The 17,266-nt window shown below is 38.1% G+C and overlaps 1 protein-coding gene across 4 annotated transcripts in view; it reads right to left on the bottom strand.

The window, feature by feature from the left end:
* Positions 1-17,266, bottom strand: part of SNCA (synuclein alpha) — a 129,556-nt gene that overhangs the window by 92,649 nt on the left and 19,641 nt on the right. Inside the window, exon 4 of one of the 4 annotated variants that reach the window (XM_065877456.1) lies at positions 15,844-15,848. The exons of the other annotated variants lie outside the window; for them this stretch is intronic. Within the exon in view, the coding sequence (XP_065733528.1) occupies positions 15,844-15,848 (5 nt within the window). The remainder of the gene's footprint in view (positions 1-15,843; positions 15,849-17,266) is intronic. 4 annotated transcript variants of the gene reach the window in all.

The raw sequence follows: 17,266 nt of genomic DNA on the forward strand, positions 1-17,266 counted from the left end.
GTCTATTTAGGTCTTCTGCCCATTTTTGGATTGGGTGGTTTGTTTTTTGGTTATTGAGCTGCATGAGCTGCTTATAAATTTTGGAGATTAATCCTTTGTCAGTTGCTTCATTTGCAAATATTTTCTCCCGTTCTGAGGGTTGTCTTTTCAACTTGTTTATGGTTTCCTTGGCTGTGTAAAAGCTTTTAAGTTTAGCTATCTAGTTCTTAATGTTTTTCTCTGCTCTTAGTGAAATCTGTATTGCTGAAGTATTCCAGAAGAAATAAGTAAAGGAGTCTGTTGTCAGCCACGACCGCTCAGAGTTCCACACGGCTGATGAATCCAGGCAGCGACAAATGACACCCTGTTCCTCAGTGTGCAGCCTTTCCCTCCCTCTCACTGTCTTGCGACTGAACACTGTTAGATTTCCATACAGAGGAAAGACATTTCAGAGCTGTCATCCTCGCATAAAAGGCAAAAGCAGGGGGGAAGTTCCTTTTTCAATCCGCCTAAACATTTCATTTTATTATTTATATATCAATTACCATGTGAAAGCCCTGAATGTGTGTTTGGATATAAAACATGGAAAGTTGTTTTGGAAGGCATTACTTTCATATAGCAAAAAGTCAGAAGCAAAGGATCATCCCTTTTCAAGAGCAATGGGAAACTTCCTGCCTGTTGGTCTAAATCTTCTTTCTGGCATCTTATGCTCACCAACTGCTTAATATTGGATGCCTGTGGTTCTGCCCATCTGTTCAACAGTCGTTCTAATTTATGTGGTTTACTAAGAAAATATTTATTGCAAAATGAATAATGTATAGTGATAAGCAGTTTTGAAATCTCCAGGATTTACCTTTTAAGTGAAACGGTTGCTTTGTTCTTGAGAAAGTTAATTTCATGTCTCCATGTACCATCAACTAGAGTGGTTATAAAAGTATGGAAAAGCCAAAACTTTTGTGATAAGTATGAAGGATACAAGTCATTTCATTAGAAGAGGCTCATATTCTATAATATACCAAATTAATAATATGCACCCAAATTACATGGAAATCTGAAGGAGAGAATATCTGCCATTTCACACACTCTTTTTTTTTTTTTAACATCTTTACTGGAGTATAATTGCTTTACAATGGTGTGTTAGTTTCTGCTTTATAACAAAGTGAATCAGTTATACATATACATGTATCCCCATATCTCCTCCCTCTTGTGTCTCCCTCCCTCCTACCCTCCCTATCCCACCCCTCTAGGTGGTCACAAAGCACTGAGCTGATCTCCCTGTGCTATGCGGTTGCTTCCCACTAGCTATCTATTTTACGTTTCGTAGTGTATATATGTCCATGCCACTCTCTCACTTTGTCCCAGCTTATCCTTCCCCCTCCCCGTGTCCTCAAGTCCATTCTCTAGTAGGTCTGCGTCTTTATTCCCATCTTGCCCCTAGGTTCTTCATGACCTTTTTTTTGTTTTTTAGATCCCTTATATATGTGTTAGCACATGGTATTTGTTTTTCTCTTTCTGACTTACTTCACTCTGTATGACAGACTCTAGGTCCATCCACCTCACTACAAATAACTCAGTTTCGTTTCTTTTTATGGCTGAGTAATATTCCATTGTATATACGTGCCACTTCTTCTTCATCCATTCATCTGTCAATGGACACTTAGGTTGCTTCCATGTCCTGGCTATTGTAAATAGCTACAATGAACATTGTGGTACATGACTCTTTTTGAATTATGGTTTTCTCAGGGTATATGCCCAGTAGTGGGATTGCTGGGTCATACGGTAGCTCTATTTTTAGTTTTTTAAGGAACTTCCATACTGTTCTCCATAGTGGCTGTATCAGTTTACATTCCCACCAACAATGCAAGAGGGTTCCTTTTTCTCCACACCCTCTCATTTCACACATTCTTACAGTTTGTCTTTTTAAAATTAGGATCAGAAATTCTGGGTAGTTTTTTTTTTTAAAGGCAACTGTAGCATTTGTCTTTGCTTTTAGAAGAAGGAAATAGTCCACATTTAAATGAATAAAACTCATTTTACGTATACTTCGTGAGTATTGGAAATGTGCTTGGCAGGTCTGGAAAACAGCAAGAAGCCCAGTGTAGCTGGAGGGCAGTGTATAAGGGGTAAAGGGACAGGAAATGAAACTTAATGAAAACCAGACAACATACGGCCTGTACCCACAGGAAGGATGTGGATTCATTCTATGTGTGATGGGGGGCCACTGGGTGATTAAGAACAGGGGAGGGATGATTTGGTTTGTTTCAAAAGAATTACTGTGGTGAAGAACAGACTATCTAGGTTGTGTGAGTGGAATTAGGGAGATCAGTTAAGAGGCGAGGGAAGGAATGTAGGTGAGAAATGATGAGGGCCTGAGCAAGGGTGGTGGCAGTGGAAAAGGGAGACACGGGGAGATCAGGCATATATTTTGAAATACAGGTAAACTGATTAGCTAAAGACCTGGATGAAGGATGTGAAAGGAAAAGAATCAAGGTTTTGGCCCGATCAACCAAATATGTATGCTGTATCTGCAAACGCTAAGAGGACTAAGTGAGGTAAAAGTACTGTGCATTCCAGTAGTTAGGGAAAGTTTCTGGATTTCTGAAGGCTTGATCTGGGCTTTTTAGCCTGGATAAAATTCAGACAGGAGGCATAAAGCCCTCTCAAAGGTAAGGCAGAATTAAAAGTTACATATTCTGTTAAGTAACTGGAAGGTATTTTGAAGACACTTGTCTGCCTTGCCTGAAGAGTTTTCTTGAGTAATTGTGAAACATATGGTTGAAAAGAAAGGAAGGCTGGATAAAGAAGGGCCTTGAATAACAGGATTAGACCTTAGGGCTTCATTCTATGGGTGACGGACAGCCACTGGCTAACCTGGCTAGTAACTTGCAAATTTCCAGTATACTACATTAAAGGAAGTACTGCCAAAAGCCATTTCATGTATTCCAAAGATAGAGATTTATGGAGATGCATTTATAAAATGGTTGAATTCTGAGAAGATCAGGAAGATTTCTAAAGAAAACGCTACCATAAATCGCATTTTACACACATACAATCCACACCCACATTCTCTCTCTCTCACACACACACACACACACACACACACACACTCTCTGAACCACCCGTCGTAACATGAGCACCTCCCACCCCACAAGTCTTTGCAGTTTCTTTTTATAAAGGAATCAATTAGTTTCAAATAAGGAAAAGGAAGGTGTAAAGGAGGAAAGAAATTTCAATCTTTCTATAAAGAATGAAAACACAAATATTTGTTAGATATAAGAAATATACTTTTTTTCTCAAACAGTTCCAGGGTATTTATCACCTAAAAAATAGGCACTTTGTGGAATTTTTTTACCCCCTTAAAGCCTTAATTTGTTTTCTTATAGTTGCCTATATATTTTTTTTTTTTGGCGGTACGCGGGCCTCTCACTGTTGTGGCCTCTCCCGTTGCTGAGCACAGGCTCCGGACGCGCAGGCTCAGCGGCCATGGCTCACGGGCCCAGCCGCTCCGCGGCATGTGGGATCTTCCCAGACCGGGGCACGAACCCGTGTCCCCTGTATCGGCAGGTGGACTCTCAACCACTGTGCCACCAGGGAAGTCCTCTGCCTATATTTTTTAAGTGTGAAAAACTAATTTCTATTTGCAACTGAATTCTACTTCCAAATACATACATTAATGGTTCAATCCTTGTTACACTTCAATAAACCTTAGGTCTAAAAATATAAATTTATATCAAAATGTGAGCCTAGGCATTTGGAATGATCAGATCTGCTAGCTACTATTAACCAAAGGCAGTACCTATTAACGAGATGATACCTGAGGTTACAGAGTCTAAAGAATGTAAGGGCCTCCCGGTCCAGGGACAAGGCCTTTGTTCCTATGTAACACTGTGGATGGAGTTATCTAATTCCAATAGGAATAAACCTACTATAGTAAAAAGTCTATCAAAAAAGTGACACTTTTACAACTTCCTAGATATTATGAGACAGGTTAACGAAAACACTGAAAGGTTCTTTGTAAACTTGGGGATTTGGGCGTGCTGTGGCTAAACCATATTGAGATGAGAAAGGCCAAGTTTTTAGGATACATGAATATAAGAGGATAACAGCTTTCTCAGAGCCCAAAATATTTATAATCAGATTTTGTTATAATATTTGGCAAAGTCAGATTGTGAGTAAGGCCCTAAATGATCAGATATACTTGCCAAAAACGAGAGAACAAAGAAATGATTCAATTCACTTGGACAGAACACCCCATTACTCCTCGAAAACCTTAGTTAAAATTTATCTTGAAATTTGGATGTGGAAAGCAATATTATTAGATAGCAAAATAGAATTGCTGAGATAGTATGTTAATTTGGTTTGATAATTGTGATCAAGAGGAATAAATGGAAGCAGTGTATTAAACCAGATATTTTGAGAAATAATAAGAGACTGTGAGTGCTATGATACCTCTCTCAGAGACAGCCTTCCTTCAAACTTGAAGGGAAGAGAAGGAGGTTGGGGAAGAAATCTTCAAGCAGGGTCCACAATATTAATACATTAATAGACTCCTACATATACTCATCATGATTAACAGCTAGATGTCAATGCCTAGAGCATAAGAAATTGGTCTTATACATCTCTACATTTCTGATGATGGCTGACACAGGAGTTTGCACGTAGCATAATTCTAATAAATATGAATCAGATGAATGGATGAATAAATAGACCGGTGAAGGATGGACAGCACATACTACCACTGTATTTTCAATATCTATGAAGCTAAGATGATTTTTTTAAATCAGTAGAACAAATGTAAGCAGGAACTAGGGAAAGAAATTAGTCTCTTGAAGGTCTCGTTATGGTTAAAGCAGAAGAATGCTTAGGGTGGAATATTACAAATACCATTTATTATGTTTTGTTATGAATTCAATACATACTTATTAAAGGAAATTGAAGAAAGTGTAAGTAACCAAAGGGAAACAATAAATGACTATAATCCGGGACCCAGAAATAGTCACTCAGTTGCAGTGTTTCCTCAAGGAGGGCTTTGTGTGGTTGGTACGATGCCTGGGGAGCACTACTGGTATTTAACAAGCAAGGCCCAGGGCTGGGAAACATCCCACAGTGAATGAGAGAGTTCCCAAAGCAAAGAATTACCCAGCTGGAAATGCAAAGAGTGCTTCACTGAGAAAAACTGAGCGCCGGGTGCATTCACCTCAGATCTTTGTACACACGTATAACACACACGGTTGTTTTTGATAAAAACAGGTTATACTACACAAACTGTTCATATTGTTTTATTATATGTTCTTTCCACTTAATGCAGCAAGAGCTTTCTTCCTCTCCATCAATTATTCTTTTACACCAACATTTTGATGACGGCTCAGAGTAACCACTGTATAGATCAACCATAATGTATTTAACTAAGTCCCTATTGTCAAACTTCTAGCATTTTTTTTTTTTTTTTTTTTTTTTTTGCAGTACGCGGGCCTCTCACTGCTGTGGCCTCTCCCGTTGCGGAGCACAGGCTCCGGACGCGCAGGCTCAGCGGCCACGGCTCACGGGCCCAGCCGCTCTGCGGCATGTGAGATCTTCCCGGACCGGGGCATGAACCCGTGTTCCCTGCATCGGCAGGCGGACTCCCAACCACTGCGCCACCAGGGAAGCCCTCTAGTATTTTTTTAAAATTTAATATTATAATCAATGATGAGGTGAGCATCCTTATATTGAAGTTTATGATCATTTAAATTCTTTGAAATGAAATTGTTGATTTAAAGAATATGCATAATTTCAATGTTTTTAATAGAGATTTCCAACATGTCCTCAAGAATGATTTGTATCAATTTTTCGCCAACCGTATTGTGGGAAGGACATTTCCAACATCAAGTTGCTGAAAATGTCCCACCAACTGAACCCCAGCTAACAGCTGGTCCCCTCCCTATCCCACATCCAAGTAGAAGGTGCAGGGACTCATAGCTGAGACAGTGAAACTAAATCATTAAAGTTCAAATACCAGACCCTTTCGTCTTATTCCATCAGTAAAGTATAAAAAGAAAAAAGAGATCTTCAGGGGAACAGATGTGAAGTGGAGCATTAGAGTTTGTCTTTTCCCGTGGACCCTCCTTGTGAGGTTGGGGATGTCTGTGAGCAAGGAGGCTGGTGCCTTGTTCCCTGGCGGGATGCTGCCTGAGGAACAGGGCCTGCTGAGCTCTCCCAGTGCCGGCAGAGTGTGAGGCAACAACTACAGAGACCTGGTGGCTGACATACAACATTGGCGAGTTCAGACTCAATCTCCATCACCCCTGCCTACCCTGACTTCTAAGAGTTAAGGCTGGTGTGGGAAGGATTCCTAGGTTTCCCATGGGTCCAGATCAGGCCTTGGAAAGAAGTGTTGGCAGGCTCTGGCCAGCCAAAATGTGGAGACAATGACATGGCTGTCCCAGACGCCCGAGGTGAGCAGGGGACCAGCCAGGCACACTGAGGCCACATCAGACAGTCACCCAGGACATCAGTGGCTGTGTGGAATGAAAACCAGAACCCATCAAGAGCAAGGATATTCCCGCCCCATCCCTCGTCCTTTCGCCCTTTGCAGACCTACCATCCCATTTTAAGTGAACTTGGGGAGAGGGAACTCTGAGCTCATGTTAAGCTCTGGCAACAAATAAATCTTGAATTTGATTGAATATTTATACAATGAGTCTGTTTTATACTAAAAATAACTAAAATAAGATTAAGTACAAGTCCTTAAACATTAAACTAGGCCTTAGCGCTTATCATGAAGGTGCCAAAGTCAGATGAGTATGGGGGTCGTTCCTCCTCTGGAACTGCTCCCACTCTAGAAAATTAGCTTGAGGAGAACCTCTCTGGCCTCTTGCCTTTGAAGGACTTCCTTGCCTTTGAGTAAAAGGGAAAAGGGCCAAGAACATGCCTCAGCCAATTTTCACAGCTGCAAACTACTTAGACCTGCCCCCATCTGGGAGCTTTGTCAGGATTTGGTACAAAAGCTTCATATGAACAGAGTCCTCTCTTTGGCCTTGTCCCAAGGGATCTTATAGAAAATGGGTATAAAAGAAGAGGATTTGGATATGGGGTGCTGAGTCCTGGTAATCTCTCTAAATACCTCTAATCCAGAACCAAGAAACAAGGCATATTAAGAAGAGGAGGAGAAGAGTGAGTGGGGACAGCTTCAGTTAGCCTGGGGCATCTCAAACCTGTGTTCCACAGAATACCGAGAACTACTCTCCAAGGGTTTTGCGTCAAAAAAGCAATAGGAAAGACAGCAACTATATGCCTAACACAACATATTAGGGCTCTAGATTTTCTTTAGTTTAAAAGAGATTTTTAACTTTGTTTCCTCCAGTGTTTCCCAAAATTGTTTCTTTCTAATTATAACACGTATGTAATAATCAGTGGGACCATACTGGGGAAATCGAACACAAAATAATAGTAGTATGACTTTATGTTATTTAATAGACTGTTCAGTGAATGGTTTTTCCTTTTGTGTTTACAATTTCCTTGTTAAGTATCATCAAAATATAAACAAATATAGAAGACACCTTCTATAATCATATATCTAACACAACTAAGAGAAAACGTAGGCTCCTCTTAGCGAAATGTTATAACTCCAATGCATTGCAGCTGGCTGTTTATCTTTTGTCTGCCATACCTCATTTCATCCACACTCCGACTCTGTGCAGTGACTGGCCAGTTACAGATGAGTAGGTTCGGTTTAGAAAGGTTAAATGAGTTGCCAGAAGTCTGGCAATGAGAAATTGAACAAACTGGCCTAAAATTCAAGCCATTAAACAAAGACTCAAAACACTGTGAACTCATTTAATCCAACACTGTTATTTCACAGAGGAGAAAATCCATGCTCAGAGGGGTAAAATGGCGTCATCCAAAGAGACAAGACCAACTCCATGTTCCCTGACTTAAAGCACATGCCCTCTGCGCTAAGCCATGCTTCTCCTATAGCTGACCAAATCCAATGGTGTGGGTAAACCAGGAGCCCAGTACAAAGATAGAGGCCAGCTGGCTATCATCGTAGATGAAACAACAGATTGAGGGCAGCTTTAGTCAGAACACTTGTGATCTGCCTCAAACACAAATGTTCCCTTCCCTTTGCAGGAAAAATACCATGGAAGAAGGATTGCCACTATAAGCAGTTATTAGTATTTAGTGGAGATTATTATTTTTAAAGGTGCCTATTTTACATATGTTGCAGTGTCAGGAATTAAAGGTGAAGTATTTTTAATGACATCATATGCTTTGCGTGATAATTATATTAAGCCCCAAATTCAGGGACATATGTCGGAAGGATGTGCCTCGTCCATTTCTGCTACAGATAGTAGAGAATACACAATCCACCAAGTAAAAACTGGGACCTTAAGGCAAAGCTGTATGTACCAGAAAACCCGTGTGGCAAGAAACAGTACAGTGTATAACGAAAGGGCAATCTTCTGCTTTTTTGAGGATCCCCAACAATCAAATAGGATAAAATGTGTATACGTGTTAATTGGAGATGATTTGCTACTATGGCTTCTCAGACTTACATCACCCCCTTGTAAGCATAGACAGTTAAATTCTATGTGATTTTCTTACATTATAAATTCACATTATTCTTCCCAATCCCCAAAGCTGCAACTGAATTCATTCTTATGACTGGAGCTCCAAATACGTTCATCATACTATGTGCTGTGAAGAACACACAAGAAAAATAAGACAGCTTCCACCTCTAATCAGGAAGATAAAATATATATTCTTTCTATTTTTTTTGTTCATTCGATTGTTTATTCACTCAACAAACATAATTTCTGTCTCAGTGTTCTTTGTATTAATGTACACTATAGCTTTAGTAAGAATTAAATAATACTTTTCTTAATACATCTGTTTAGTGACACCAGAATTACCTGGTAAAGAGGAATATTTAAATTGTAAGATATACAAATGTTTGGTAAAGTTTTAATGAAGTTTTTTTATAAAAGCCTTACCTCATATTTGAGGTGACAAACTACTCATTTTCCCCTCACAGAAGAATTAGATTGATAAGATGAATCGCCCAACTCTAGTTCCCATAATTACGTATTTGCATGCAAATCGACATCTCATTTATCTTATTTCTGTTCCTCTAAAACTCAAGTAAACATATTTTGTTCCAGATTTGTGTATATTTTGAATATTTTGAGAACCTAGGACCTCTTTTTCTATTGTCTCTTGATAAAGCAAAGACCACCATCAAACATCTCCCTGAAAATTAGAAAACTAAAAGCCTTTCTTTCAAGGGACAAAAAAATCAAATTATTCTTACTTTTTAGGAATACACAAGTTGATCATCATTGAAGTGTGGAATAAGCTTACTGTATATCATGATAAATAAACACACCTTATTTCTTTTATTCCTGCCACTTAAAATTATTGTTACTAATATTGTTTTTCATTGAATTACAAGGTGGAAATATGGCTCAGATGTTAATAGAGCTTTTAAAAAAACACCTAAATTTGAAATCATCTGACACATAGTAGTATCTGATTAATGAAACACTATCAAAAATATCATGTCATCTTTGCATGTGAAGGGATGGTAGCAATACACGTTAGCCGCAAGCGCAATGACAATGAGTTCATAAAAGTATGGGTATTGCTCTCACACCGCATTCAGCAAAACTGCAATCCATGTTAAGCATTTATGAAGGAATAAACCAATCGCACAAATGTGATTTAAAGCTACTTGTTGGTGTGCCCTGGAGCAGTTCTATCATACCCTTCTTATAATATATTTCTCTAACAAACAAAACTATCATCACAATTGGTTTTCTGAAGACTGAAGTTGGATCTGTACTCACGTATGTACTGCAGGGTTGTAATGCTTACACATTATTGTTTTATGACAATTTTAAAATTTATTGTTTATTGTTGTATTACACAATGCTTACACTGGTCCTAGGATTCAGGTGGAAGTGTTTTATATTTTAGCTGCGTCTAAACAACTAAAATATTGTAGCTCTTATCTCTGTGTGTGGTAATTTCACAGTCTACTGACAAAAACAAAATTTAAAGACAATATTTACTGAGAGGAAAAGTCTCTCTCATGACTAACAGAAAGCACTTTTTTCCCTATAATGGATATACACTTGTTACAAATACATGCTCTCAAAGACCAGAGATGCTCGTCCTTCCCAGGGGTAAATACATCGGTCGCCTGCCTGGGTTGCACATCTCCTGAAGGCAGGAGCCATCCACGTGTTATTTGCCTTTGTATTCCCCATGGTGCCCAGCTGGGCATCAGCACATACAAAGTACCCATTAAATGACTGAATGCTATTGAATTTTAATGAAAATTTAACCGTAGGCCTATGTCCCTTACAATCTTATATATAATTATAGGGTGCTTTCCTACTTACAACCTTACAAGATTAAGGGTCATTAAGAATCGTGATTCATCCATCCTGAACCCAGTGAAATACTATTAAATACACAGAAATCCCATCATAATGGACGAGTTTCTTAGTGGAGACAGTTTACGTAACACTCGTAGTCTTTCACACGAGTATAGAATACTGACTTTTACATACCACATTGCAAACTATTACTGATCATATTCATTTTGAAACAAATCAATTAGGTCAATCAGTTTTTTCTTTATTTACATTATGCTTTCATCTAAGATTACAGTGATATTAGCCGTATACACTGCTTCCACCACAAACACAAATCAGGCAGAGCACTGTGCCTCCGAAGTTTTAGTTTAGGTTTAAATACAACTAACAGTCATGTTGGTTATGTTCTAAGGTCAAGCACAAGGCAAGACTCAAACTTCTAATTATGTGAGAAAATACAGTGTATCAATCATTAATAAATATTAAAGGAAAAAGTTTACTGTAAATTAAAATACTTCACTAATGTTGACATCTCGTATTACCTTCTTATAAACGATATTAAGACCACGTCTGTGATATGCGTATGCTTCTTCAAAGAAATCTGAAAGGTTACCTGTGACCTTTGCCTTACCCGTGAAATCAGCATCAAATGAGCTAGCTGAGGCCAACATTTATCATCTGATTAATCATTTAGTTAGAAGGTCCGTAACACTCAAGTGTTTAAAAGTAAATTTGGATCAAGCTAAACACAATAGCTCTGGTAAGTCAAAGGAAACAAGGACACTTAAATGTTATAGATGACAGTGTCAAATCTGAAATTTTTCATTTCTGCTCTGTTTTAGTCACCTAGCACACATTTGGTGAGCTATCCTCTTACAAATTAAGGCAGGATTACAGATTATGCATGCTTCTATACATTTGACATAAGTATTTTCTGGGTAACTGTGCTGGGGATATTAAAAATGGTTTATAATATGATCTAATTTTTCCAAAATGGCACTGATTAGGAACTTTATTATGATTCTGAAGAAAAAAATAAACAGATGAAACCTGAATATTTCAAGTATCTGAGGCCATAAATATTTCAAGCTTATTTCTTCTATAAAACCTATTCATCTCCATGTAGATAGGGCAGTGCCTAAATGGGATGTGATAATGAAGTTGACTGCTGTACTATTTGTCAGGCAGTGGCTTTATAGCTTATTCAGAGCTTTCACTCTCTACATGTGCAGAAAATTACAAAAATATAAACCTCAGGGACACCAAGGATCCAACTGTTCTAGGGCATTCCAGATAGCATTGAAGAGATGCTCACGTATTCAGTAAGGATTTATTTGAGCAGCAAACACATGCAGAGCACTACTGAGGGGTTGGAATGGAGCAAACACCGTAGTGAACCGCTGTATATTGTAAACACAGACGCACTACATAATAACTCTTACTCAAGTGCCTTTCTTTTATAATATTCTTGGTACAAGAAGATCATTTGTTCTCAATAGAAGTGGGAAACAAATTTTATTTATATAACATCACTGTTTGTTTGAACTTAAAACGTGAATACCTCTGCCAATTTGTAGCTTGTTTCTATTGTGCTAATCGGGTGAATGAGCTTCAGGAAATGAATTGTACGGCTGGTAACCTCTTGTGTGTAGGTAGGTAAACACAGAGATCAGTAGATGTACTATTCTGATGTATTAAATAAAGAAGCTAATAATACTTGATTACAAAAAATTCTTAAAATTCGGGACATCTTATTTGTCCTTTAATCTAGTATCTTATAATTAGAAATTATTACTGGCTTCATTCATATGCTCAAATTCACAAAAACACTTAGGTGTCTGTGGTCATACCTCTCATCAAAAAGAGATGAGTACACCAGAACAATCATTCCCGAAGAGATGAATTTAGCAGATAGAAAGAGAAAAATAAAAAGGAGTACTAGACCTCTTGGTTTAAAAAAAACACAAGAAAACACAAAAGGCAGGAAAGAAAGAAAAGAGAAAGGGAGGGAGGAAGGAAGGAAAGGAAAGAGAAAGAAAGAAAGAAAGAAAGAAAGAAAGAAAGAAAGAAAGAAAGAAAGAAAGAAAGAAAGAAAGAAAAGAAAGAAAGAAGGAAAGAAAGAAAAAGAGAGAGAAAGAAGGAAAGGAAAGGAAAGAAAGGAAGGAGTACTAGACCTCTTGGTTTAAAAAAAACACAAGAAAACACAAAAGGCAGGAAAGAAAGAAAAGAGAAAGGGAGGGAGGAAGGAAGGAAGGGAAAGAGAAAGAAAGAAAGAAAGAAAGAAAGAAAGAAAGAAAGAAAGAAAGAAAGAAAGAAAGAAAGAAAGAAAAGAAAAGAAAGAAAGAAGGAAAGAAAGAAAAAGAGAGAGAAAGAAGGAAAGGAAAGAAAGGAAAGAAAGAAAGAAAGAAAGAAGAAGAGAAAGGAAGGAAGGAAGGAAAGAAGGAAAGAAGGAAGGAAGGAAGGAAGGAAGGAAGGAAGGGAGGGAGGGAGAAAGGAAAGATTTGTCCCCTCATCAATCTGGGAATGACGGGCCAAATGCCCTCAAAGGGCATACGGGCTGAACACCAATGCAGCCAGTCCTTTTGCAGTGTTCCTGATATTCAAAGGGAGAAACCAATGACCAAGAGAATGGCACAGCCACGAATCCACTTCAACAAGCTAACACCTAGTAGCCCTGCTTATCACATTCCTCTTCCACCAAGCCCTGAGAAATGCATCACTGAATCTCGTTGATAATACTTCCTGTGTAGCCCTTGAATTAATCCATTTCTTTCTTTTTCCCTCACCAACACCTTGGTATTCACAATCATCTCCTCTTTCTATCATAGCCTGCTAACTGGTCCCTGGGTTCCTCTCTTTCCTCTTTTTGATCTGTTTCTCACCCTACAGGCAGAGACATCATTTCCACAGGCAAATTTATAACCTGACATCCAGATTAAGTGTTTAAAATGCTTTAATAGGTTCCTTTATTTTTAGAACAAAGAACAATGTCTTTATCATGGCCAACTGTGACGTGGCCCGGCTACATCCTTATTTTCTCTGGTCCCAGCTGTCCTCTTTGATTGGCCATGCTCCCCTCCTACCACGTTAGATTTCCTCTTGCTGATGCTTTAGCCTGGAATCCTTTTCCTCTAACTCTCACTTCTGAACATTGCTAGTCATTTTTTTGGATCTCAGTTCAAACATCACTTCCCCAGGGAAGCCTTTGTATTGCCTCCCCCTCCCCCTTACCCTGCAGTAGCTGGGTCAAGTCTCTAGTTAGATATTCTTGGCATTATGTATGTACTCCATTGCATTTATCACAGTTTATAACTACACACTTATTGTGTGGTGATTAGATGATTACTACTGATTTCTGTCACTAGACTATAAGCACAATGAAGAGAAAAACTGTATGGTTTTCTTATCATTTTAACCTCAATATCTTGCAAAGTTTCTGGCACACAGTGAGCAAGCATTATTTCTTCAATGAATAATGAGTGTCAAAATGGGGTCATAAACAAGTGGTTAAAGCAACAATGAAGTACTTATTGCCATTCACCAGCATCACTTTGATAAGAGTTTGAAGGATTAAATTATTTCAAATTTCATAACGAACAAATTCAACAATTTTGTTTAAATTCGGGAATCTGGGGCATCCTGTAGATGTGGCCAAAACGAAAGTTTAGTAGCATCTTCCTTGAATTACTACAGAAACTCAGAACTTTATTTGCTAAATTGGGATTTAACAATTTTCTTGTATATTCCTCATTATACAAGAAAGAGTCTTATGAGATCTTCAAAAGGTCATTGAGCCTGTTCGTGACAGAGCAGGGATGAAAATCAGCCATTTAAACTCCCAGTTCAATTTTTTTTTGCTACAACTATGCTGTAATTTCTAGGTTTATGGCTTCATTTTCATATTAGAAATTTGTAAGACCCGAAAAGTACCCACAAGAGAAATATCTCCAAATGGTTAATTTTGTCACATCATTTAGATTTCTGCTTTAAAAAACATTAAAACAAAGAGCAATATTTTTAGAAAGGTAAAAAGCAAGCCCAATTTTGTAAGAAATGAAACATTTTCATGCCTTATTTGCAATTCACATTGTACACCTTAAATGAGGGTGTGATGCAGACGGTACATGCTTCCCTGGTTTCTTAATATTCTGAAGTAAAGAATTTTCCCAGTTAAACCTGGTTGTCCAAATTTCATTTATGAAAAACCAAAAGCAAGGTAAATTTTGAGGGAGGGGTTGGAGAAATGACCTTAGTAGATGGAAGACCTCTGCTGGTACCCAGGCTATTACAATTGGCTATGTGACCTTGGACTGCTTACTTCCCCTCTGTAAATTTCCTCATTTGTACAATCAGGAAACTGATCTAAATCATGGGCTCTGTCTGTTGATGGGCTTCCATGATCCCACTAAGCCCTTTGGTGTATGTATATGAGTGTACATTTTTCTGGGAAGAGGGTCCATAATTTCTATGATGTTGGCAAGGATCTGGGACACAAAACACATTAACTGCGTTTGTGCTAAAATCTGAGGGACCCTCTGAACTTTGGAAATGGAATAAAGCTATACATAGAATTATAATTTCAGATGGAAATAGGAAATACTATAATTATTAGCATGAGTAATAAGATAGCTTGAAAAGCATAGTCTGTACAAAGGAATACTACTATCATCAACCATACATTCAAGTATTAGCTGAAGAACTTCACTGGAAGTCCAGTCCAGATTTTCCAGAAGTAGCATCAATTGTTCCAGACAATGTAACTACACGTGATAAAATCTCAGTATGTCACAGGTTTTCAGTCCTTCCTTTTCATTGATGTTTTAATGATCCATCAAGATAGGCCTGCTACATAGGATTACATGGAGTGGAAACGATCCAGAGTAGTCTGTCAGCAAATAAAGATACTTTCTTAGAGCTTTCAGGATATCTATTCCAAAACATTTTGATGATAACTTTTGGATGGTTGAAGAGCCATGGTTGCTATAGTACACACATATTTACTAAAGACACAGAAATAAAAGTCACTATCTTATCACTGATTTCCTTCCTTCTTTCCCTTCTTAATGTAATAAATATTCCTTAATTGTCTCCTATGTGTCAGGGCACTCTTCTAGACACTTGTGAAATAACAGTGAACAAACTAATATCTTCTACTTTCGTGGTGCTTACATTTCAGAATGGGAGAAATAAAATAAATGATATGCATTAAAATAAGTTAGCTATTATTTTTAAAGGTGATAAATGCTTTGGCCAAAAAAAAAAAAGAAAGAAAGAGTAGGGAAATCAGGAATACCAGAGATGAGGAGAATGGTTCCAATTTTAAATAGGTCAGAGAGGGCCTCACTGAGAAGCTGTTGATTAGTAAAGACCTGAGGAGATGAGGGAGTGAGGCAAGTGTATAATCTTGGGGAAGAGCTTTCCAGACAGTGGGAAGAGTCAAGGCAAGGGTATGCTTGATATGTTCAAGGAATAGCAAGGAGGCACTATGGCAGGGAAAAAGCAAAACTCATTCTGCTGCTAATCATGTTACTGACAACGGTTTAATCTCCAAAATATACAAACAGCTCATACAACTCAACAACAACAATAAAAAACAAACAACCCAATCAAAAAATGGGCAGAAGACCTTAATAGTCATTTCTCCAAAGAAGATCTATGGCCAGTAGGCACATGAAAAAGTGCTCTACATCACTAATTATTAGAGAAATGCCAATCAAAACTATAATGAGGTATCACCTCACACCAGCCAGAATGGCCATCATTAAAAAGTCTACAAATAACAAATGCTGGAGAGGGTGTGGAGAAAAGGGAACCCTCCTGCACTGTTGGTGGGAATGTAAGTTGGTGCAGCCACTATGGAAAACAGTGTGGAGGTTCCTCAGAAAACTAAAAATAGAATGACCATATGATCCAGCAATCCCACTCCTGGGCATATATACCCAGACAAAATTATAATTCAAAAATATTACATGCACCCCTACGTTCATAACAGCACTCTTCACCATAGCCAAAACATGGAAACAACCTAAATGTCCATCAACAGATGAATGGATAAAGAAGATGTGGTACCTATATACAATGGAATACTACTCTGTCATAAAAAAGAACGAAATAATGCCATTTGCAGCAACATGGATGTAACTAGAGATTATCATACTAAGTGAAGTAAGTCAGAAAGAGAAAGACAAATACCATATGATATCACTTATACGTGGAATCTAAAATATGGCACGAATGAACCCATCTACAAAACAGAAACAGACTCACAGACAGAGAGAACTGACTTGTGGTTGCCAAGGGGGAGTGGGGGAGGGAGAGGGATGCACTAGGAGTCTGGGGTTGGTAAGTGAAAACTATCGCATTAAGAATGGATAAATAACAAGGTCCTACTCTAGAGCACAGGGAACTATATCCAATCTGTTGGGATAAACCATAATGGCGAAGAGGATTAAAAAGGAATGTATTTATGGATATAACTGAGTCACTTTGCTGTACAGCAGAGATTGCCACAGCATTGTAAATCAACTGCACTTCAGTTAAAAAAAGAATCATTCTGCTGTTGTGGTCAGGAAATTTGTAAAATTTCATCTTCCAGTTGACACTTCATTTTCTATTGCTTACTTGTTTAAAATGAAAGTCATAATAACTCTTGAATAATCTTCCTAGAGTCTCATATTTGTCAAGAAAGGCGAAGTCAGAATTCTTCTGAGAACTGAAAAACCACCCCAAAACAATGATCTCTGGTTGGTAACGTAGTTTAAGTCTCTCAGTTTCCACAGACGTATATTTGGCAATGAACTGTTACGCAATAAGCAAATCTGCCCTTTAATAAGAGATGATGTCACTATAAAGAAATCAAGTAAAAGATCTTCACTTTTGAACATTTAGAGATCGGGCACAAAGCATTTGCTATATTCCAACAAAGAGAA

The sequence above is a fragment of the Phocoena phocoena genome, chromosome 5 (genome assembly GCF_963924675.1).
Source record: "Phocoena phocoena chromosome 5, mPhoPho1.1, whole genome shotgun sequence".
NCBI classification, from domain to species: domain Eukaryota; kingdom Metazoa; phylum Chordata; class Mammalia; order Artiodactyla; family Phocoenidae; genus Phocoena; species Phocoena phocoena.